Source organism: Dama dama, chromosome 24 (assembly GCF_033118175.1).
Source record: "Dama dama isolate Ldn47 chromosome 24, ASM3311817v1, whole genome shotgun sequence".
NCBI classification, from domain to species: domain Eukaryota; kingdom Metazoa; phylum Chordata; class Mammalia; order Artiodactyla; family Cervidae; genus Dama; species Dama dama.
The window spans coordinates 61,402,500-61,426,856 of NC_083704.1; the positions used below are offsets into that span (position 1 = coordinate 61,402,500).

Consider the following 24,357-nt stretch of genomic DNA (forward strand, 5'->3'; position numbering starts at 1 on the left):
CTGACAGGACAGGAGAGCCAGAAGCCAAAGCCCAGGGTGACAGCTGGTTCCTTTCTGAGAGAGGGGACGGGGAAATGCAGGACTAGTTATTTTGGTACCTCTGAGCCGAATTACTATCCTCGGCTTTGAAGCTATAAAATAGGGTTTTCTTGTGGTAAAGATGAAAAGTAGGTCCGGCTTCACTGCTGCCTTCCTCCTTGCCTGGTGCAATGGTGAAGCCAAGCAGGGGCATACTCTCCAAGGCCACTGTGTCCTGCAGAGAGGCAGAGGGGAAAGGGACGTTAAACACACCAAGAGCTGAGCATCCACGCTCTTCACCCTTACTTCCTGCCAGCACCAGTCACGAGGAAAAGAGATTTAACATTCTGCAACCACATTTACAGAGTCCTGGGACTTCCACATTATCTTGCTTAGTCTTCATGACGGTCATGAAAGGCGTCAGCCCCAAGCTAAGAAGAAACTGAGGCTCAGGGAAGGTAAATAACGCCCTAAGATCACACATCGTGGAAGGGACAGGGCCAGCGTTGGAACTCATGAACACCTGAAACTCCGCATTCCTTCCACTGACTTGGTGTGGAAGTGACTCAGATTTTCCACTGTCATTACCCCCGTTAATGTATTCTGTGCTCAGTCCCCCACGGTCTCTTTCACAGTGCTTCAATATGGAGCACCCAGGGTGTTCGTGCTACAAAGTTGGTAACAATTTGGTGAGATGCACCCACAGAATGCACACAGATCTTAAAATCATGGAGATCGGTGGAAAAAGAAAGAGCTTTATATATGTAAAGGACTTTTTATAATAAACACACCCATATTTATGTCAGATACACGTCCATAAAGAATACAACTTAATAAGATCATACATGAAGAGAGATAAATGGTTAAGTACATTAGAATGACTGTTGGGAAAGAAGGGAGAGTTAAATTTGTGTATAAAAGGCAATCAATTTTCTAAGGCTGCTAGACCAGAAAAAAACATCTGACAAAATTCAACATCCACTCATGATAAAAACTCTTAGCAAACTAGGAAATAGAAGGAAACTTCCTGGGTCTTCCCAGTGGTACAGTGGACAAGAATCCACCCGCCAGTGCAGGGGACGTGGCTTTGATGCCTGCTCCAGGAAGATTTCACATGCCCGTGTGCTACAACTACTGAGCCCGCATGCCCAGAGGCTGGGCTCTGCAACACGAGAAGCCACGGAATCCAGCTCAATGCAAAGAACAGTAACCCCCCGCTCACGGCAAATAGAGAAAGCCCTCGTGCACCAACAAAGATGCAGCGCAGCCAATAAATAAACAGAAGGGAACTTCCTTAATCTGACAAATGGTATCTATAAAATATCCACCAATACCATCATACCCAATAGTGAACTACTTAATGCTTTTCCCCTAAGACTGAGACAAAGCAAGAAGGCACTGCCCATTACCAATGAAATTCAACACTGCCCTGGAGGCCCTAGCCATTTCGCTAAGACAAGAAGAAGAAACAGAAGACATCAAGATCAGAAAAGAAGCAAAACTACCTGTGCATAAAAAGGACATGTCTGATCACAAAACAACTACTAGAACTAATAATCAATCTAGTGATGTCACAGGACAATTAATTATTTTTAAAAAATATTTTTGTAACATCAGTGAACAACTAGAAAATAAACTCCATTCAAAACTACCTCCAAAAATAAAAGTTAGGAATAAAGGTAACAGAAATGAGAGAAGTATAAGAACCTCTATACTAAAAAGTACAAAACATTAAACACAGAATTTAAAGAACTAAATAAATGGATTATTCATGGATTGGAAAATTCAACATGGCTATGGTGTCAATTCTCCCCAGACTGATATATAGATTCAATAATCCCTGTCATAATCTTAACAGACATTTTTATAGAGATTGACACATTTATATGGAAACACAAAAGACCCAAAACAACCTTTAAAAAAGAACAAAGCTGGAGGACTTACACAAGGCTTACTATAAAGAATTAAAACCATATTAAGATACTACTATCCCTTCACCAGAATGGCTAAAATTAAAGACTGGCAATACCAAGTGCTCACAAACGTGGAGCAAAGAGAACTCCCGAATTTACCTACATTGTTGTAGAGACTATAAGACGCCACACCATTTTGGAAAACTACCCATTAAATTCTTAAAGACCATGTGTATATTGTGTGATTCAGAAATTCCATTCCTAGGTATTCACCCAAGGTAAAATAAAAACCTATTTTCACACAAAAACCTGTATGCAAAAGTTTAAACTGGCTTTATTCATAATCACCTCAAATTGGAAACAACTCAAATGTCCTTCAACTGGTGAATGGATAAACAAAGAGGTATATTCACCAAATGGAATACTACTCAGCCATAAAAGGGCATGACCAACTGGCATGCAACAATATGGATGACTCTTAAAAACATTGTGTTGAGTGGAAGAAATCATCCATGATTCCATTTATCTGAAGATCTAAAAGATATAACTAATATAATGGTAGGAAAAGATAAAACACAGTGTGTTGCCTCTGGGGATGGGGGTGAGGTGAGGATTTACAGGGGTATACATTAGTCAAAACTTAACAAATAGTATCAAGATTGGTGTACTTTATCATATATAAGTTGTACTTCAAAATAAAAAAAAAAAGAAACACAAATATCGAACTCTTAGGGAGAATTAGCTCAGTTAGTAAAGAATCTGCCTGCAATGCAGGAGACCTCGGTTTGATTCCTGGGTTGGGAAGATCCCCTGGAGAAGGGATAGGCTACCCACTCCAGTATTCTGGCCTGGGTTGAGAACAGTCAGACAGAACTGAGTGACTTTCACTTTCACTGAGCGACTTTCACTTTTCAGGGGGAATTATACTTAAAAAGCATCAAAAAGCAAGATGGATGAGAGACTAATAGATACTTGATTAAGTACAATAATATGTTAACTGTAAATTCAAAATTCCTTCAATGTTTATGTTTGAAATTTTTTGTAATAATAAAAAATACATTAACTACATAATAAAATACTGGGGAAAAAAATGTAAAAGATTCCTATATATTTCTGACAGGCACTCTCTCCCAGGGCTGATACTGAGTAGCAAGTTACCTCAGGGTACATGACGGGGGTGCATGGCAGTAGAAATCTGCCCATTCACTTTATCAAATCTCCTTCTTCTGATGGAATTTGAAAGCTTGGCCCTGTCACTGGTTTAGGCTTACTGAGCCACTGTACAAGTTCCTCTCTCTGAAGAAGTGGCTTTGGAAGCATCCTGAAATCCATCTTTGAAAACCAACCCACGCTGTCACTTCCATGACCCCCGTCGCTCAGGACGTAGAGGCTCGGGCTTTCCCGCTCTCAGACAGGATGCACACTCTGATGGTTGGTTAACTGTCAATAGCGTTTGTTCCCCAAGTGTGTTTTCCATGAGATGCTCTGTGGAGGACGGGCCTGCTCTCAGGACAGCCGGGCGCTCTCCACACCTCGGGGAGACCCACAACACACCCTTGTGCACCCCCTCAAAAGCACTGCTGTGAGGAAGCCTCGCCAACTGTCCGCTCAGTTCTCTCAGAACCCACGTCTCAGAGGGTCCCCCCGCTGCTGTGGGTGTCCCGAGGAACGTCCACCTGGCGGGGCGCGGTCCCCTCTATGCGTCTGGGATCCTGGGCGAGGTCCCTCGTGAGGGAGACTTATGCGCCCAAGGGGACGTGCCTTCTGCCGGGCCAGGGGAGAAGGGCCCGCCCTGAGGTGAGGCGCTCCTCCTCGCGGGTGAAGCACCCAACCCCCTGCGCGTGCGGAGACTGCACTTAAGTCCCGTTTTCCAAAGCGGATTTCGCCCGCGGCAACCATCAGAAGATGGGGGTCTTTCTCCTTATCTCAGAGGTGGAGCCCGAGCCGGGACCAGCGCGCCCCCTGCCGCGCAGCCCCGCTCACACCTCTCCGCTGCGGAAGCAGGGGGACAAGGCCTCTCCCCGCTGTTTTCGCAGGTGAAAGCCTAAGATGGGATACACGTGAGCGTCGGGCTTCTTTAGTAGAAGAAATGCCATGCACGAGGCAATTCAGTTCCCTGACCGATGCACGCACACAGAGGACGGTAGCTTCCCCAGGCTCTCGCGTTCCGTCCCGAACCACGGAAGCGGAGGGCAGAGAGGAAGGAGCTCTCTTTCAGGCAGCGCCCCGGGGACGTGCCAAGGCCTCGCGGCAGCGGCCCTGCCCGCTGAGCCGCCTGGGCCCACAAGGCAACGGCCGGTTCCTCGGAGCTGAGACAGACGCGTGGCGGTGCATCCGCACGGCGGCCCTCAGAGAAGACCCGCCGGACGCGGCACCTGAGGCGGGGACCAGACGCAGGCCTCGCGGCGCCCTCGGGCCCACACGGCCTGTGTGCGGCGAGGCTTCCCCCCTCCCCGGCCCCCCAGAGGACAGGAGAGAAGGCGGGGACCACGCTACCTCACGGGCCGCGTAGGTGTAGAGCACTTTGCCTTTGATGACGAACCAGAGCTTCTTCCAGTGCCTCTTGCCCTTCTTACACCGGCTGAGGTAGCCGCTGATGGCGGAGCCCTCTCCCGAGGCGGCCACCTGGCGGAGGGAAGGAAGCGGGGCGGTCAAGGCTCCCGGGGCGGATGCACACGGTTCCGACGGAGCCAAAACGACACTGCCAGGCGGCCGGCGGGGCGTCCGTGCCGCTCCGGAGTCGGGGCGCATCCGGCCCCCCAAAGGCCGCACGACAGGGCCGCGTTTGAGAGACAGGATTGACTGAAGGGACCCGAGACGCGGCCATCGACAGCTGCCTGCAGGACTGCTGCCCTCTGGCGGTGAGTCAGATGCCTGGTTCTCGCCGCCTCAAGACCCCAAATCACAAAACCGCAGCCATCTATCCGGGTGCAAGTTTCTTCCTCATTAACCTGATTCTTAGGCTCCTCAGCTTACCTTTTTCCTACATTTTAAGAGGGGGTCCTTTCTTTTTTTAACTGTTTCCCTAAAAGGTTGTATGGTCTGCCTAGTGAGTTTGTTAACTCCTGTTAGTAGTATCAGGGCGTCCCCGGCGGCTTAGAGGGTAAAAGCTTGTCTGCCCGCAGTGCGGGAGACCCGGGTTTGATCCTTGGGTTGGGAAGATCCCCTGGAGAAGGAAATGGCCACCCACTCCAGTACTCTTGTCTGGAGAATCCCTCGGACGGAGGAGCCCGGCAGGCTACAGTTCATGGGGTCACAAAGTGTCAGACACGACTGAGCGACTTTGCTTTCTTTTAGTAGTATCAATGGTGTGGTCTTTTGACCAAACCACAGGGGCTAAGATCACAGGCCTGGAGTAAGACCCATCTCGGGTTCCAACACAGACTCTAGCGGCCACTAGAGGGGTGATGTGAGACCACTTACTTCCTCTAGGTCTGCGCGTCCTGACTAGTTAAAAGTGGAATCAAATGACGTCAGACAGCTACCTGTCGCGTGCAGTGCCTGACCCGCAGTTAAGTGCTCCATAAACATTCACCTTCATACAACAGCAAGAAGGCCGGGTTATGCAAAAATTTCATCTGACTTTCTCAGTTCACAGCTGGGGGCGGAGGAACTGGGGGCGGGGCGGGGTATCTACCGAAGGTGAAATCCCGAGTTAGTTGAAGAGAGCGCGAGATACTCAGAGCTCTCGGCAAATGTTCTTGAGGTCAGGCAACTCCAGTGTAAGGAGAGGAAGCTACAACCAGCCAGGTGTTTTGAAAAGTACCGGGAAAGGAACCTGCCCCTCGGGTTCCCAGGACCCCCCTAACTCAGACACGCCTCCTCTCCCCACACCTGACCTGCCGGAGCAGCTCCCAGAGTCTGCGATCTGCCCCCCATCAGATGCTCCCGGAACAGCACTTCAGCAGACCTTCCCCTGGGAAGCAGGTCTCAATGCCTGGGTGGGGCTCCTGGGGGCGAGGGAGAGGGCGGCGGGAGATGGGGGCATATTTCTCTGGGGCTGCTGCGGAGCCCATGGTGTAGTCCTTGTTGAGTAATAAAAAGGTTGTCACTTTGGGCAAAACCTGCCAACATGGCTTGGGGCAGGTCCACACGGCACCTGGATCACGGTGGCCTGATGTCTGAAAGGTGAGAACAGTGGTTCTCAAACTCTGTACCCACGGCACACTCAGGTTCCGTGAGTTCAGCTCGTGTCGACCAGACTGTGGGAGTGACAGGGTGGTCTTTACTCAGTTTGTGCGAGGGGACTAGTTAAATGACGAGACAGCCATACAGTGGAAGAAGTGTGAGGTTTATGTGGACAAACTAATGTGAAATAATAATATCAAAGATAAATGAAAGAAATGTATAGAAGATTCAGAGTATCATCTTTTGAGTTAAAAAAAGGATCTATGATCGTCTGTCTTTATTATGTATATGCATAAATATTTTTGGAAGGATCCATAAGAAATCTGATGGCAGTTAGCTTTAAGGGGTGGGACTGAAGGAGTCTGGGGAGGGAGGGAGAGAAACTCCATTCTCATCACATATTCTTCTGTGTTTTTGAAAAAAAATTTGTTAAGTGTTACTTCCAAGATTTTTAAGATGCAAAAGGAATTAAGTTAATGGATAGAACCACACTCACTTAAAATTTTCATCCCTAACACTTTTTGAACCCTTGCCACCTGCTATTCAATAATGAATATTTCAAAATACTTGGTAACAGCTGCTCATGCTTCTTTTGACAGGTTGTATATTCACGGGCACACACTTGTTTGTGGCTATGATTAGAATACAGTCAATAAAAAAAAAAAAAAGAATACAGTCAATAATCTGGTTTTGTCTGCAGGAAGGAATTGAGTTGGGCTAATTCTGAGGTTTCCTGCAAAGAGTCCTACGGCTTTGAGGAGGCTCACCGCCTGAGCCTGTGTGGGATCCCCAGGATGAGACAGGGATGCAGCTTGAGGGGCCAGACTCGGGAGGGCTGAGCCAGGCCGAGCGGCTTTAGACCCAAGTGTTGCAGCGCTGTGCGCACCTGGAGATGGGTCTAGGCTGGGGCGGGGGGCGCGCGACATGTCTCCCTGCACCTCCGACAGCTACTCAGGCTCCTGTTCTCTGCCACCAACGGGGGTCTTCTTGGCCATGCCTGGGAGACAGCCTGTGCTTCAGGGCGGCCTTTGTGAGCACAGAACGCCCCCCCCCCCCCCCCGTGAGGGATGCTCTCAAACGTGTCCGCAAGAGCCTGGTCTGGCTGGGGCGGGGGGTCTGAGGACCCAGAACCTTCTAAATCCCCCTGGCCCCCAGGCAGGCAGCCCTATACCCGCCTCACCTCAGTCAGGGCCGATGGGACTTTCCTCTGCTTCCTGAAGGCCGAGGGGTTGATGCTGTGGAAGACGGACGAGAAGGCGCTGCTCGAGAAGCGGGCGGAGGAGAGGGGGAAGCTCATGCTCAGGGGCCGCTCTGCAGCGAGACAAGCCGCGGGGAGGGAGGTGAGCATCTGCGCCCACAGCGGAGGACACAGGCACCTCCAAGACTTGAGCTCCCAGCCCTCCCGAGATGGCACCTGGCCATGAGGGGTAGGGTGGGGTGGGGTGGGGGTTCCGTGTGACCCGAGAGAAGGGGCAGCCCCCCCTGCTAACACAGAGCTGGAGTGGGGCAGGCTCTCCCGCTGCTGGCTATGCCCTCTTCCCCATGTCTGCTGAGGCCGGGCAGTCCTCTCCACGCCCCGGGCAGCCCTGGGGGGGGAGGGGGGTGACCAAGGGGAGTCTCTGGTTTCAGGCCCAAGATCCAACCTGCTCCCCCTCGAGCCGACCCTGAGCACGGGCGCTCACAGGCCCTCTCAGCCGCCTCGAGCTCTGCTATCCAGGACCCTCAGCCCCTTCCCCGACCACAATGCCTCTGGTCTCCATCTCGCCATCCTCATTCCAAGAGGGCCCCAGGGGACCCAGGCCTGAAAATAGGGCCGCTGTGGAGAGCAACATGAGTGCCTGCCTACTGGCCTCATCATGGAGATGTATGGACCCAGCGTGCTGTGTTCCAGACACGTGTCCCAGACACATGGATCCAGACACATGTCCCAGATGACCCAGACATGTGTCCCAGACACATGGACCCAGACGCATGTCCCAGATGACCCAGACACATGTCCCAGACACATGGACCCAGACACATGTCCCAGATGACCCAGACACATGACCCAGATGCATGTCCCAGACAGGTGTCCCAGACATATGAACCCAGACAGACACATGACCCAGACACATGGACCCAGACACATGTCCCAGATGCATGTCCCAGACACATGACCCAGACACATGTCCCAGACACATGTCCCACATGACCCAGACACATGTCCCAGACACATGTCCCAGACACATGGACCCAGACACATGTCCCAGACACATGACCCAGACACACAGACCCAGATATGTGACCCAGACACATGGACCCAGACACGTGACTGACACATGTCCCAGATACATGTCCCTGACATATGAACCCAGATAGACACATGACCCAGACACATGGATCCAGACACATGTCCCAGACACATAACCCAGACACATGGACCTAGACACATGTCCCAGACATATGAACCCAGACAGACACATGACCCAGACATATGAACCCAGACAGACACATACCCAGACACATGTCCCAGACACATGTCCCAGACACATGACCCAGACATGTGTCCCACATGACCCAGACACATGTCCCAGACACGTCCCAGTCATATGAACCCAGACAGACACATGACCCAGACACATGTCCCAGACACACAACCCAGACACGTGTCCCAGACACATGTCCCAGACTCAGCTGCTCTGGAACCCTTCCTCTGGGGGCACCTCTGGATTTTCTACAGAACCAACGGTGGGGGAGAAGGTGCCCCAGAAGGGGGTTTAAACCCTGTCTCCTCCTGGAGGGCAGCATTTTGTCCGTAGCCCCCCGGGGAAAGCGGCTGGGAGAAGCCATGTGGGGAAGAAGGGGACAGTGGTCTGCGGTACCTCTCATCAGGCCTGGGGCGTCCCCGCCCCTCTTCTTCAGCTCCCCGTAGCAGCCGTCACACACCTTGGCCATGCGGTCCTTGAGGTACTTCAGAGGGTACTTGTTCCGAGAGCAGTTCCGGCAGACGATCTGGGGGGGGACAGGGGGCCCGCAGGTCACAGGGTCTCACTGCCCCGGCCAAAGCAGAGGACATTGTCCGACCCCTCCGACCCGCCCCCACCTCCTTGAGGGGCCTGTGCTCCGAGCAGAGTTATTATGCTTCTCTGCAGGTGCTTCTGTTTTTCTTTTTAAAAAATTATAGAAAATTATAAAATAGTATACAAAAAATTATAGAAGTGATTTCTTGTCTTATGCTTGTGCCCAGTCATGTCCAACTCTTTGCAACCCCATGGACTGCAGCCCACCAGGCTCCTCTGTCCATAGGATTTCTCAGGCAAGAATACTGGAGTGGGTTGCCACTTCCTCCTCCAGGGGATCCTCCTGACCCAGGGATTAAACCCGCGTCTCCTGTGTCTCTTGCATGCAGGCGGATTCTTTATCCACTGAGCCATCCAGGAAGCCCAACAGAAGTGATATATAACATTACTTTATTAATAGTTTCAGATATACAATGCAGTGATTCAATATATGTAATACAGTTGGCTCTCCATGTCTGCGGGTTCCACTTCCACAGATTCAACCCGTGGTGGATCGAAAAGATTTTTAAAAATTCCACAAAGTTTCAAAAGCAAAAAGTGAATTTGTCATGTGCTGCCAATTATTTGCATGGAATTTTCACTGTATTTATAACTGTTTACACAGCACTGGTAGCTCAGCTGGAAAAGAATCCGCCTGCAATGCGGGAGACCTGGGTTCTATACCTGGGTTGCGAAGATCCCCTGGAGAAGGGAACGCCTACCCACTCCAGTATTCCTTGCCTGGAGAATTCCATGGACAGAGGAACCTGGCGGGCTACAGTCCAGGGGGTCACAAGAGTCAGACATGACTGAGCGACTCTCACTTTTCACACAGCACTTCCATTTTATTAGGTATTATAAGCGATCTAGAGATGATCTGAAGTATGCTAGAGGATGTGTGTAGATCAGGTGCAAATGTTACACCGTTTTATTAAAGGATGTGAGCATCCTTGGATTTTGGTATCCACAGGGACCCTAGGATCCTAGAATCAGTCTCCCATGGATATTGACGGATATCCTAGACACCACAATGTCTAGTTAGCATCCATCACCACACATAGTTTACAAGTTTTTTTTTCCTGCAATAAGAACTTTAAAGATCTACTCTCTTGGCAGCTTTCACATATACAATACAGTTTTTAAAATTAATTAGTTTTTATTTAGCTGCACCAGGTCTTAGTTGTGGGATCTAGTTCCCTGACCAGAGATTGAATCCTGTCCCCTGCATGGGAGCATAGACTCTTAGCAAGAGGACCACCAGGGGTGTCTCTATGATACAGTTTTGCTGACCGTTATTACCAAGCCGTAAGCTTTCTGTTTTCTGATGAGCCTGCGCCCTTAACCAAGACCGGCTGCTCTTCCTCCCGGGACAACAATCCAATCCGCTACCATTTCCTTTGGGGAGTGAGGCGGTGGAGTGGAAGGGGTCTGGGGTTTGGAGCCCTGGTGGGAGGGCACGCCCCAGCCTGGGCCCGACCCGCAGCAGCTGCTGGACGCCCCCTCCCCCCGCCCCGGGTCCCCAGCCCCGCGCACACGTCTCCGTGACTCACCTTGCCACAGGCGTGGCAGTGGTGGCGCCTCAGGGTGAGGGAGAAATCGCAGCCGCAGTTCATGCACATCATGACGTGCGTGACGGGCACGAGGGTCGGGGGCCTCTCCCCCAGGCTGACCCCCAGCCTCTCCCGTATCTGGAGCAACGGAGTCAGGCAGGCAGCGGGGTCAGGAGACCAGCTGGGCCGGAGCCCCCCGTCCTGTGGGGGGGTGGTGTGTGTGTGTACGGGAGGGGCGGGCTGGACTCCACTCTACAGCGCCCCCCCCCGCCCCCGCCCCGCAGCCTCCAGGGCGCCAACCTCGGTTAGAAACGGGGCCGGAGGTGCCAGGCTCTAGGCGGCATGGGGACCACCCTGAGCCGGGAGCGGGGAGGACGCGGTGGTGCCCTGGTGGGAGGAGATGCCCGTCCTCGCGGGCGCGTGGGGGTGCAGGGAGGCCCGCTCACCTCCACGCTGTGCTGGAAGGCGGCCAGCGCCTGGGCCTTGTAGTCCTCGGGCAGGGCCCGGCTCACGCAGCTGTGCCACTCGTCCCTCTCTGCGCAGGAGCTGCGGGCACAAGCCGGAGTGAGCGAGGGTGCGTCCTCTCTGGGTGGACCACGTCCCCGCGGCCCCCGCCGCGCCCCCACCCCCAAGGCCTGAAACCCCGGCCAGGCCACCCGCCAGACTTGCACGGCGGCACGTCCGCTTCCAGGCGGGCGGCCTCGATTGTCAGGTGTCTCTGGGCCCGGCCTGTAAATGTGGGGACATCAAACACTCCTCCTCTAACTCCCAGGGCGGCCTCGGGGACCGGCTGACACGTGGCAGGTGGAGGACTCTGCCGATGGCACAGCCCTGCGCAGAAGCAAGGGTCCCACACTCCTGGAGGGGTGCGCTGACGGTGGGCAGAGCCAGGTACCACTGGGGGGGGGGCAGTGCACAGGTGCTGGCCACGGTCACGATCTCGTTCTCCCCACCTTCCTCCTCAGTTTCCCACACGCCCTCCCAGTCATTCACTCATTCGGAGCGCAGACATCCCACCTTCCCTTCCAGGCCTGGCAGGGTCTCCTGAGAGGTGATGCCCCCCAGCAGCCGCCGGGTGGAAATTCTCACAGAGACCACTAGGTGTCGCTCTGACCCCGCCGCCGTGCCTAGAGCAGCTCCTGGCAGGAGCCCCCTTTCTGGTTTCTGAGCCCCCCGCACCCCCTGAGCCCCTATCCCAGCTCCAGCTGGTCTTGTCCTGGAAGAGGGCGGGGGGACTCTTTCTTTGCCAGAAACCAACAAAACCGGGACCCTGGGGCAGAGCCTGAGGGCCTGGGAAAAAATAGCCATCTCTGATAGAAAGGCCTCACCCCCGCAAAAGTAAAAGGGAAAATAAATTGATGAATGCTCACCCCTGATGTTTCTCTCATTCTCCAGACCTGGCAGCCTAAACACAGACTATTTTATGAGCTAAGATGCGCCATGCACTTTTCACTGGCTTTAACCTTTCTTACTGCTGCAAAGACCCAATGATCCGTAGGGTTTTACACCGAGGAGATACTGTTGTATTTAAGCAATGGGCTCTGGAAACCCCTGAGATTCCATGTAAAATTTTATGTGTATGCTCATGTTTTCTGGTTTTATCAGATTTGTCACATGACTGTCCAAAAACGGACAAAAAAATAACGGAACAAAAGTCATTTACCCAAAAGAACACCAAAATAAAAATGACAACATATTCGGCGTCTGCGATTCCAAACTTTCCCACCTGCAAAATCCTGCCCCCCAACCCCCCTGTCCTTCCTCTCCTCGTACCTGGCAGATAGGGTCAGGCAGGACTCGGGAGTCTCGATCTTCAGGGCATAGGGCACTTTCTCCATCACAGGGCGGCTGACCTGGAAAGCAGGAGCAGCCCCTCAGGATGGGCACGGGAGGGGTCCTGCCACCGCCCAACTGAGCCTGAGCTGCCTCACTGCGAAGGGCAAACCTTTCTCACCTGGAAGATGGGGTGTGTGTGTCTGTGTGTGTGCACGTGTGCTTGTGTGTCTGTGTGCATGTGTGCACAGTGGGGGCCCCGCTGCTGACTCTGACTCTGGGGCCACCCGCTGACCCCCAGGAAGGCATCCTTCTCGGAGCCCACTGTGCTGGGCAAGCACCTGCCCAGCAGGCACCCTCCCACATGGCCTCTGTCGGACTCCTGAGCGGACGGACGCTTTGGTCCAAAAAGGGAAGACACCTCCCAGGTTAGCGAGGTCGCCCTTCTCCAGGTTGGGAGCCTCAGGAGGGAGACAGCCCCCTGCAGGCCCCCTTCAGCTCTTCCTCCCTCCCAAGTGACAGTCCGCACGTACCCCATTCCCCACTTCAGTGCTCCCCTCTCTGACCCCGTCCCCATGATGGGCGGGAATTACCTTCCTAAAACTCCCTGCTCATTGAAAATCCCCATGAGCCCCAACCAGCCCCATATCTGGGACCCCGGTCACACTGAGTGAGATCACAGCTGACCCGGTCACCGTCCTGTCTCTCCAAGCTCACCCATGAGACTGTCCAGCTGAGCCGGCCTCTCTTAAGAAACAGCTGCCGCTTGAACAGGCATTTGCACACTCGCGTGCGTTACTCACAGCAGCCAAAAGCTGGAGGCCACTCTAGTGTCCACGGATGGACAATGGGTACACAACGTGTGGTCTAGCCTACACCCGCGATGAAGCACTGTTCAGCCTTAAAAAGGAAGGAGATTCTGACACTTGCTACCGCATGGATGAACCCTGAGGCTGTTACGCTAAGAGAAGTAAGCCAGTCACAGAAGGACAAGCATCGCCCAGGAGTCCACTTATGCGAGGTCCCTAGGGGTGCTGAGTTCATAGGGACAAAGAGTAGAATGGTAGTTGCCAACGCCTGGGGGAGGAGAGAGGGAGAATGAAAGCATTTAAGGGCACAGAGCTCCAGACTAGAAAGATGAAGAGAGTGCTGGGGATGGCTGGTGCAACGGTAGTGTAACAATGTGAACGCACTCGATGCCGTCCAGTTGTACGCTTAAAACATGGTTCCAATGGTAAATGTACGTGTATTTTACCATGATTGACAAACGCCTGCTTGCTTCCTCTCTCTGCATTCTCCTCCCCCCAGGACCCCTTTCCTTGTCCCCCTTCTGCATTTATCCAAACATTATCCACTCCGGGCAGCCCTCCCTCACCCCCACTCTCCCTGAGCTCCCGACAACAGAATCCTGGGGCAACTCACAAGCCGGGGGGGTCCTCCTCGTCCGAGGGCTGCGAGTTCCACAGTGGGGCTGTGTCTCCTCGTCCCCAGGGCCCCGGCCGCTGCCCCCCCAGGGCCCCTGCCCCAGGGTCTTACCTTCATGCTGGCCACCGCCAACGCGCTCTTCAGCCGGTACTTCCCGTCCTTCTGGGGGTACGTGTAAAGCAGCACATCGCTCATCTGGGGAGAGGGGACCCCGTCAGACGTCTCTTGGGCCCAGAAAGCCCGTGCTGGGCGTGTCTGGGCACGTCACCGAGCACAAGCATCTCGCATCCCCAGGGACCAGGGGAGCAAGGGCACTCTGGCCTGAAACAGGAGACCCCTCCTCCACAATTTCACACGGACATGGAAGAGCAAACGCACATATGCCCTCAGCAAGTCCGGTATGGGGTGTTGGTACGAGGCTTATCCAGCACCGCCCCAAAGGGAGACAACCCAAACATCTATCGGCGGGTGTCAGGACACGGCAACGGCAGTACATTCACAGCTCGCAGCCACACGGCAACCAGCGGGCAGACGGACACGCGCCTGACGACAGGGCTCAACCTCCAACACACGCCAGCGAGAAGAAGCCGGACTGCAGGGTCCACGCTGCTTCACAACATGGATATGAAGCTCCAGAACAGCTAACCTGCACCGGTGGCAATAAGGGCAGTGGATGCCTGGGGGACAGTGAGGGGAGGTGCTCCGGGGAACTTCCGGGGGGCTGGATATGCTCTGTATCTTGACCCAAGTGGTGGTCACATGATGATATGAGCTGTCGACAGACCCTGACATGTACACTCAAAACTGATACATTGAACCCTCTATCAAGTCAGCCCCTAACAAGCAGAGTTAAGGAAAGGAGGGAGGGAAGGGCAAGATTTTTGGGGACAGGGAGCCGGTGGGTCCTGTTCACTGCAAGTTAGACAGTCAGCGTCAGTCACGGCCGACTCTCTGTGACCCCATGAACTGTAGCCTGCCAGGCTCCTCTGTCCACAGGATTCTCCAGGCAAGAATACTGGAGTGGGTTGTCATTTCCTCCTCCAGGGGATCTTCCCCACCCAAGGATGGAACCCGGGTCTCTTGCGTTGCAGGAAGATGTCTAGAGCCTTTACTGTCTACAGCCTCCAGGGAAGCCCGTTCACTTCTGCACCTCCAGCAACAGAGCTGGTGCTCAATTAAGGTTTGTTGAACGAACAACTGAAGCTTTCCGCCCCGATGCAGGGCAGACATGCAGAAACTTAAGCCATTCTGCTTTCAGAGTGAGTTTCTAAGTGCACAGCGTGAAGAGCCAATGGCGTCCTCCAGGTGGTGCTGTGGGCCGTCGGTCCCGACCTTGCTCTGCAGGAGCTGAGTGGCTCCAGACAAGCTGTCTCGCTCCCTGGGGCCTCAGCCGCACCCCCTGCCAAGTGGGGGACACCCCACCTCCACTTCACTACAAGCATAGAGGGAGAGTGGCCGCCGGGGAGGCCCTATGCGTGGGAGCCAAAGGGGATCAGGAAGATGGGGTCTGAAGGGGGAGAGAGAACTCAGGGTCCGCGCTCCTCTCCCTGCAGATGGCGTCTGCAGAGGGGGCGGGATGGGCAAGTTTTCCTGCCACCGGCTCTCCTGGCGCTTCTGGGACTGGCCTGGGCACTGAGCCGCGGTGTGGCCTCAGGCAAGCCCTCCCTCTCTCTGGGCTTCACTGTCTGAACAGAGTTGGAACAGACCAGGGTCGGCAAACTGTTTCGTAAAGGGCCAGATAGTCATGTACAGATGGGAGAGTTGGACCGTAAAGAAGGCTGAACACTGAAGAGTTGATGCTTTCAAACTGTCTTGAGAGTCCCTTGGACTGCCAGGAGATCAAACCAGTCCATCCTAAAGGAAACGAACACTGAATATTCATTGGAAGGACTGATGCTGAAGCTGAAGCTCCAATACTTGGGCCACTTGATGTGAAGAAATGACTCATCGGAAAAGACCCTGATGCTGGGAAAGATTGAAGGCAGGAGGAGAAGAGGGTGACAGAGGATGAGATGGTTGGACGGCATCATCGACTCAAAGGACATGAGTTTGTGCAAATTCTGGGAGATAGTGAAAGACAGGGAAGCCTGGCGTGCTGCAGTCCATGGGGTCGCAAAGAGTCAGACCCAGCTGAGCAACTGAACAACAAAGAGAGTAAATATTTCAGTCTTTGTAGGCCAGATGGTCTCTGCTTCAACTGCCTGACTCAGCCGTTGTGTCCCAAAAGCAGGCACCAGCGACACTCAAGAAAGAACGCCTGAGGCTGCACTCCCAGAGACCTCTCTGAGCAAAACATGCGGCCAGCCGACCCCCGGGCCAGAGGAAGCTTCCAAGCCCTGTCCAGCTCTGTTCTTCTAACACTGACGAGAACCACTGGCCAGGCCAGGCGCTGGGCTGAGCCCCTGGCAGAAATGATCTCAATTCGGCCCCCAGCGACCCCTCAGGCAGGCGCAGAGCGGGAACCGAGCCACAGACGGGCTAGACCCCCTTCCCAGGTCTACAGAGCTCATCCGTGGAGGGGTCGGGATCAGGAGTGAGCGAAGGTGCCTCCAGGGTGGTGTGCTTGGGGGTGGCCACACCCCGCCCACCCCCGGGGAACCCGCCCGTGTCAGCACGGTGACCCCGCCTTTCTGCGGCTGCCCCTGGGGCCACTGCTGCCATGGCAACGCCATCAGCACCCAGAGCTCTGTGAGTGGTCCAGGACCACACGGCCTCCCTGCATGGCAGCGCCAGCCTGCCAGAGGGAGGGCTTCTCAGGGGAGGTGACAGGAGGTGGGGAGGGAAGCAGAGGGAGAAGAGCCTTTGGACTCGGCTCCTCTGGTCTCTATACGGAGCCGAGTGACTGCCGAGGCCGGGCCAAGGCCCCGGGGCACAGGCCACAGAGGCTCAGCAAACCCTGGTGGCCGCCCGCAGACAAGACGCTTCCAGCCAGGCTCTCGATTCTCCTGCTAAGGCCCGCGACGCCAATCTGGAATTCAGACCCCTCCAGCTGGCAGGGTCTATCCGAGGTCCATTGGAGACCACCCCACCCGCCGCCAGCCCTACGAGCAAAAGCGCCCATCTGCTCCCGTGACTCCACCAGGCCAACAGAGGTGTTCCAGACACAGCGTGCTCCTCACGCCTCCACCCTTTGCTTCTGCTGTTCCTGCTCCTGAAATGCCCTTCATTCACCTGCCGGACAAAACTCCAGTCCTTCCTTCCGAACTTAACGCGGGTACAGTTTTCCCCAGGAGAAAAAAAACATACAAAACACTCAACATAGGGCAGAGCACCCAGTGAACACTCAACAAATGCCAGCCGCCATGGTGTCATCCACCTTTCTATCCCCTGACTCTCCTGGATCCTCCTCTTTCCTTCCAGAAAGCCCCCTGCCCTCGAGATTCTGCCCGAACTACTCTCATAACTCAATCTTTACCCCAGACACTGGAGGTTGAGGGCAGAGAAGGGACTCTTAGCTATTGGGTTCCAGCACTCAGCAGACAGGAGGTGCTTCAACAGAGAGAACTCCTACCCACTGACTCACAGCCTCTCCACTTTTACTTTGCACACAATTCTAACAAAGTGTAAGGAGGCTGTAACGGCAGGCTCAACTGATAGAACAAAAGCTGACAGTGAACGGTGAAGGAGCAGAGGGAAAAATTACTTCTGCAGAGAGAAGAACCTAACAGGCAAACCCCCTTGGCGGCCTCAGGACTGGGGCCAAGAGCTGCCTACAGCTCGGCATCCACTGCCGTTGTTCAGTCGCTCAGCTGTGTCTGACTCTGCGACCCCACGGACCACAGCACGCTGGGCCTCCCTGTCCATCACCACCTTCCAGAGCCTGCTCAAATTCGTGTCCATCGAGCTGGTGATGCCATCCAACCGTCTCATCCTCTGCCGTCCCCTTCTCCTCCTGCCCTCAGTCTTTCCCAGCATCAGGGTCTTTTCCAGTGAGTTGGTACTGCCCCCACGCCCCAGGCCTGGACGTGCCCCAGTGGTCCAGACTGGGCCGGGAAACCATCCCGGACATCCCTCTGGCCCGTCCTGTGCAGAATGCAGACAGGGCCGGGCTCAGGTCAGAGCCCTGGCTTCCTTCGGGCCTCCGCCCCCGACCTGCCGGGAGGGCCGGCCAGGTCAACTCTTATTTCTGGGTCTCTGGTGGCTCACATGTCAGATAAGGCAGCTGAACAGTAACTCCCAGTTTAAGACCCTTCTGGTTTTAGGATGGACACATGAATAATGACATTACATGTCGCAACATTCCCCTGAAATCAAGTAATCCACGAGGGAGAGGCTAGAAAGCCCTTGGCTTTCGGGGACACCTGTCTCCTCTGGACAATCCTCACCCTAAGGGCTCGGCTCTGGTCTCCACAGCCTTCCTGCCGTCCTCGGGTAACGGCCCCCAAACGCTTCACAGAACCCGCAGTCCGGGCTTAACTAGGGGCTGGGTACTTACCAGAAACAGGTGCCGCGGGCGTCTGTTCTTCCCTGTGACTTTCATCAGCGTCCCTTCCTTCAGAAACTCCTGTGAGCAGAGCAGCAGACCCCGGTGGTCAGGCTGAAACCCCCCCGCTCTGCCCTGGAGAAGGCTGGGCGGAGGCCCTTCAGCGGGAAACCAATTGCGGTGCCTCCAGGAGTTCGGGACAGTGGCTCATGGCAGATGCCCCTGCGCAGGAGCCGTGCTCCACGCTTGGTGGGGCAGCCCGGGAGACAGGCGTCTGGCCTTTCGGGAGCACCCTCTTTGAACCACACCAACCCAGACAGCATGCCAGCCACAGAGTGGTCCCAACAGTGACTCGGTCCCTAGTTTGCCGGGCAAACGGATGCCCACGGGCATCCGAGGAGAACAGAGCCCCTGAGACACCAGTTTGCTAAAGCGGCTGAAGATCTGTGAACAGTTGCTACAGACCCCTCAATTCTGGAGGCTACAAACCGATGTCTAATACGTAGTCACTAAACAGGACTCCTGCCAAAACACTAGGTGGGATTTTATACCTAAGTACCACCTCTCACTCCTTTGTTTCTTGTCCTTCATGGACCGGAAAAGGTCATGAACACATTTTTTTTTACTGCTCTTGAGCTGAGTTTTGTGTTTTCCATTTGGAAGCTTTAAAGTGGGTAAACCTGTCTTTTTAAAAATGTTGGGGTTCCTGAGAGATGGTTTCCCAGATTTCCCAGCAACTGGACTAAACTGAGGATGCCGGTGTCTCTTCTTCTGAGAGGCACATGGAACCCCAATGGCACTGCTTTTTAAAGGCCCCTGAGAGCAGAAAGCCCTAGGGGAGACAGCCAGGGGCCTGTGGAGCCCAGCAGAGCCCTTGCACTCCCACCCTGCCCTACCCCTGCCCCCCTCCCTCCCTGCCTACGGGCACCTGCAGCCAGGCCTGTCTGGGGCCAGCCCGGCTGAACAATGGGGCTTATCAGGGCCTCACCCACCTGCCTGCCGGCACCCTCCTCGGTGGAGGCACTCACCCTTCCTGGCTGGAGGAGATCCCCTTGGCCCCGAACACTGTGCTCGATGTGGACCAGCTTCTGAAGGTTTTCCTGCGGGCGGGAGCAGGGCAAGGGGGAGATGGTCAGGGCCCCTCATCCCCTCTTTAAGGAGCGGCCCTGCTTCCACTGCGGAGGAGGAAACACAGTCCTGGAGGGACCTGCTCCCAGTCCGACTTCCTGTCGCTGGTGGGACCAGGAGCAGAGCCTGGGTCCGCGGGATGCCACCTGTGTGGACTCCCGGCAATCCACCTAGTCCCTGCGGGCCTGGGGTGTGACCCGCCCTCTGTCTGCACGCCGTGGAGGTGGTCACTTGGCCTCAGTGTGCTGTCCGATATCCTTTTATCTGGGGCCACTGCTCCTACTCTAGCCTGTGTCCCCCGTAACACCTGGAGCATCCAGATCGCAATAACCCAGAAGGGACAGAAGCCTCAGGCCAGACTGGCTCTGTGGGCTTAAAGCCTTTGGTGGAGAGCTGGGTTACTGAGACAGAGTGACCGAGAAAACGCAGTGCCTGCGGAAGAAATGCTCTGGGCTCCCTGAAGAAACACGTGTGCCCAGGAGCTCACTGGGAATTCACAACATGTACTGGGTACTGGGCCCCTCCCCTGTCCCAGTGGCCGGGAGTACTGGAAGGGCAGATGACCCTGAACCTCACGCAGGGTTGGGTTTAAAGTCAACGGAACACGGTGAAAACTGTGCAGACAAAATGCTTTGAAAAGGCCTCGACACTGTCCCCAGTTCAGTTCAGTCACTCAGTCGTGTCCGACTCTTTGCGGCCCCACAGACTGCAGCACACCAGGCTTCCCTGTCCTTCACCATCTCCCAGAGTTTGCACAAATTCATGTCCCTTGAGTCGATGTTACCACCCAACCATCTCATGGTCTGTCACCCCCTTCTCCTCCTGCCTTCCATCTTTCCCAGCATCAGGTTCAGTTTAGGGCATAAAATCCTACCCATCAGAAAACGTGTACAAGTTATTCTACCTCTGGTTATGACTTAGGAGCTGCAAGGAAACAATGCCCCCACCCTAACAGGGAGAAAAAAAAGAATCACGTCATCTACAAAAGCAGAGCTCTGCTTATGTTTATTGGAGAGCTGGGGCCCCCAGGACCCCACTGAGGACAGGAGATGAATGAGTTATCGCGCCTCTGGCAACACACAGGGAGGAGGTGGTCGGCACAAAGAAGGTTGAGAAGAAAGCAGCTAAAATGTTAATGGCTTCTTAAAGGTCAGGTGTGGGCCGCTGGGACGGTTTTAGAATACGGGGAGCCCCAGACCCACGGGGCACGTGGAACCCCTTGCAAGCTCTTTCCAGGAATTTCTGCCCGGTGCTTACAAGGAGGAGTGGGAGCAGAGAGAATCCCCTCTTGGTGCTGGAGGGGGTGCAGGCTGCCAACTGTGAGGCTGGCACGAAACCCAGCCCACTTCCCCAGGGCCCTCTCTGCTATGAAAGCCCCCACCACTGCGGGAGGCGGGGCAACCCTCCCACTCCCAGGCCCTGGGGCAAAGAGCCCACGGCTTCCGAGGCAAGGGCAGAAGCAGCAAGAGGTACCGGGTCCAAGAAGAGGTGGGTGACTTCTCAGGTGCAGGATCACGCGCCAACACAAAGCAGAAACCTGCCCAAGACCCGCCACTGACACACAGCAGAGGCCGGCTGCCCGTGAAGGAGGGGCAGGAACGCCGAGAGAGAGCCGGGCTCGCAGGCCCTCCTTAAGACCGAGGCTTGTCCTCGGGAGCCGTGACCCACGAGCCCTGCGTACCAGGACGCAGTGGTCTAGCCCTGAGGAGGTGAAGGACGCAGAGGTCCCTTCCGTGGTGCAGAGACTGCAGAGACTGCAAAAAGCTGAAGACGCAGCAGGAAAAGTCCCTGGCCCCTCGGGTCCCACACAGAGCAGCAGGTGACAGCAGCCACCTCCTGGGGGAGCGTGAAGTCTGCGGGGGTCTGAAGGTGACTGACGACAAAACCTAAACCCAGCTCAATTACTGACTGCACTGATTCAGGTCCCACCCTTGACGTGAATGGCATGAGTAGAAAAAGAAACATGTCCACTTTTAAAGGTAGATACTACTTCCCTCAGAGTCTACAGATCTGCATATAACGCTGTTCAATGGGAAACACACGAAGCAAGGAAGTACCCTAACCCACTGTCAAGACATAAAGTGTTCCAGAAAACCAGAACGTGAGGTGACACAGACGCTGGAGCCATCAGACAAGGACATCACAATAACGATGATTAATTATGTTAAAGGAGCCACTGGAAAAGACAGACAGCATGCAAGAACAGAGGGAGTTTCAGGAGAGACGGAAACAAACAAGAGATGGAAACATGAACAAGGAGAAATGTGTTATCAGAAATGAAGAATTCCTATGACAAGCTCGGCAGCAAATCGAACACAGCTCAGGAAAGAATGAATGAACTTGGGGAGGGCTTCCCTTGTGGCTCAGCTGGTAAAGAATCTGCCTGCCATGTGGGAGACCTGGGTTTGATCCCTGGGTTGGGACGATCCCCTGGAGGAGGGCATGGCTACCCACTCCAGTATTCTGGCCTAGAGAATTCAATGGACTGTATTGTCCATGGGGTGGCAAAGAGTCGGACAAGATTGAGCAATGTTCACTTTCACTTTCTTTTCAAGCTGAGATTCACCACACTGAAACAAAAAGAGAAAATAAGCGTGGGGGCGCAGAGGAAAGAACAGAGCACCCAAGAAAAATTTTCAACATTAATGGACAAAAAGCACAACCAGGAAGCTTGAGAATCATAAGAGGATAAATGCCACGACTTCTCCAAAACACACATATTTAGACATCATAGTCAAACTTCTTAAAGTCAAGGGTAAAGAGAAGATATTGAAGGCAGCCAGTAAGAACAGGACCCATCACACAAAGAGGGTAAATATAAACACTGCAGCAGATTTCTTCTCTGAAACTAGGCAGGACATAAGACAGTGGAGTGGCATCTGTAGAGTACTGAAAGAAAGTTCTGGTCAACCCAGATTTCTATACCCAGGAAGAACATTTTTCAAAAAGGAAAATAAATTGGTCAGTTAAAGAAATGGATGTTGGATGCTAGGAGCCAGGTTTCTACTCTATCACTCCTCTTGGAGAGGAAACTTACAGAGAAGCCAGGGGAGGAGGCTGGAATGATCCACTTCATAACAAGTGGAGTTGAAGACTCAGTAAGAACTCATATTTAGCTTAATACAGGTGGCTATGTATAGAAACAGCTATACATATGAGTATATACACATGTATGTCTTTGCTCTGTAGCTGACAGAATCAGAAGAAATGATACCCCAGTAGCAGTGAACAAACCGTGCCCACATCCTGGTTTCTAATATCATTATCCAATTAAACAAACCAAGGCTCTCTGGAGAAATAGCTGATTCTAGGACTGGGGCAGGAAACATTCAATGTGAAGCATCTGGAGCATCTCATAGTACCAGGAAGTAAGGAAGTGCTCAAAAAACAAGCAAAATAAAAATCTCCACCCAAACCCACATTGATGGGGGCATGTGAAAGGGACACAGGAACCAGCTGGCCAGCTCCTAACGGCCAAAGCTGCGACAATGTGAGAAATAAAATCAAGTGCTTGGGATCAGAAGTCAAACATAAACATGGACCCGTGAGTTCTTACTGATGTAAATAATTTAGATATAAATTAATTTAGAACTAGTGAACACATTAATAAACAAGGGAGAAGAGGCCAATCTCCCGTGCAGAAGATTTCCAAATAATTTAGGTAGATACTCTTTCCTCAAGGGGAGGGAGCATAATTCCCCATTCCTTACGTGTGGGCTGTGCACGGAGACTTTCCTCCAACCAGTGTGGACCGGCAGGTGAGGGTGGAGCTTTACATGTAGAAATCCAACCAGCACAGCCTTGACCAGGTAATCACGGTTCACATGAACAGTTGTATGTCATGTTGCCAGTGTGTGACCTTCATTCGATATTAAGAAAGGAGTGTTTTCTGTGATCTTTTCCCCACTAAACTATAAACTATGCATGCGTGTGTGCGTAGTCGCTTCAGTTGTGTCCGACTCTTTGCGACCCCATGGACAGTGGCCTGCTAGGTTCCTGTCCATGGGATTCTCCAGGCAAGAATACTGAAGCGGGTTGCCATTCCCTTCTCCAGGGGATCTTCCCGACCCAGGGATCGAGCCTGCGTCTCTTATGTCTCCTGCACTGGCAGACGGGTTCCTTACCACTAGTGCCACCTGGGAAGCCCAAACTATAAACTTAGTCTAATCATGACAGCTCAGCGTGGGAGGGAAGACGTGGCCCTTCCTGACCTGGTTTTTCTCTTTGGAAGCAGAGACATCCCCCCAACAGGATGTGTGGAGCCCCCCAGTCCATCTGCTGCTATATCTGCTGCACGTACTCCAAAGCGCCTCTGTATTCTGGCTGCTGCTGCTAAGTCACGTCTGTCGTGTCCGACTCTGTGCGACCCCATAGACGGCAGCCCACCAGGCTCCGCCATCCTTGGGATTCTCCAGGCAAGAACACTGGAGTGGGTTGCCATTTCCTTCTCCAGTATTTTGGCTACATTGAGGGAAATCTCACTGTCTACACAAAATGCCAAAGAGCAGGGAGCCCCCGGATGTCGGGGAGAACGGGGGGAGGGCCCGATGACCCACCAGATTTCCCACCCCGCTGGCTTCAGCCTCCAGGCTTGCAGACTCCTCCATCAGCCACCCTGACCTCTCCCCACAAACTCTTTTCCAACTGCGCCTACACTGGTCCCATCCTCCAGCCTCGCTAGGTGACCCAGTGCTCTGACACACCAACACTTTCCCGTCTTCACACCTGTATCCAGACATTCCTCCGGGATCACCTTGGCCCCCTCTGCCTTCATTGCATGCGTACAGTCCTCCCTGTAGGGGCACCTCCTGTATCATCACGTCTCAGCATCCCCAGGGGAGAGATGAAAACTTTCTCTGAAACTTCTCTCATGATGTTTATCATGATGCTTCGTGTCCATGTCTAGAATGCTCTGCTAAGCAGTGATTTCCTCAAGGGCCAGGACTCTTGGTTTTATCTTT

The 24,357-nt window shown here is 53.8% G+C and overlaps 1 protein-coding gene across 3 annotated transcripts in view; it reads right to left on the minus strand.

Moving 5' to 3' along the window:
- Positions 1–24,357, minus strand: part of FGD5 (FYVE, RhoGEF and PH domain containing 5) — a 123,885-nt gene that overhangs the window by 1,943 nt on the left and 97,585 nt on the right. The window contains exons 11-20 of one of the 3 annotated variants that reach the window (XM_061128930.1): positions 19,297–19,368; positions 18,281–18,349; positions 13,957–14,040; positions 12,421–12,500; positions 11,094–11,193; positions 10,648–10,785; positions 8,921–9,050; positions 7,240–7,370; positions 4,428–4,556; positions 99–253 (exon numbers count right to left, since the gene is read on the minus strand). In XM_061128930.1, the coding sequence (XP_060984913.1) occupies positions 99–253; positions 4,428–4,556; positions 7,240–7,370; positions 8,921–9,050; positions 10,648–10,785; positions 11,094–11,193; positions 12,421–12,500; positions 13,957–14,040; positions 18,281–18,349; positions 19,297–19,368 (1,088 nt within the window). Of the gene's footprint in view, positions 1–98; positions 254–4,426; positions 4,557–7,239; positions 7,371–8,920; positions 9,051–10,647; positions 10,849–11,093; positions 11,194–12,420; positions 12,501–13,956; positions 14,041–18,280; positions 18,350–19,296; positions 19,369–24,357 lie in introns of those variants that run through there. The other 2 variants (XM_061128929.1, XM_061128931.1) reach the window with 2 other exon arrangements.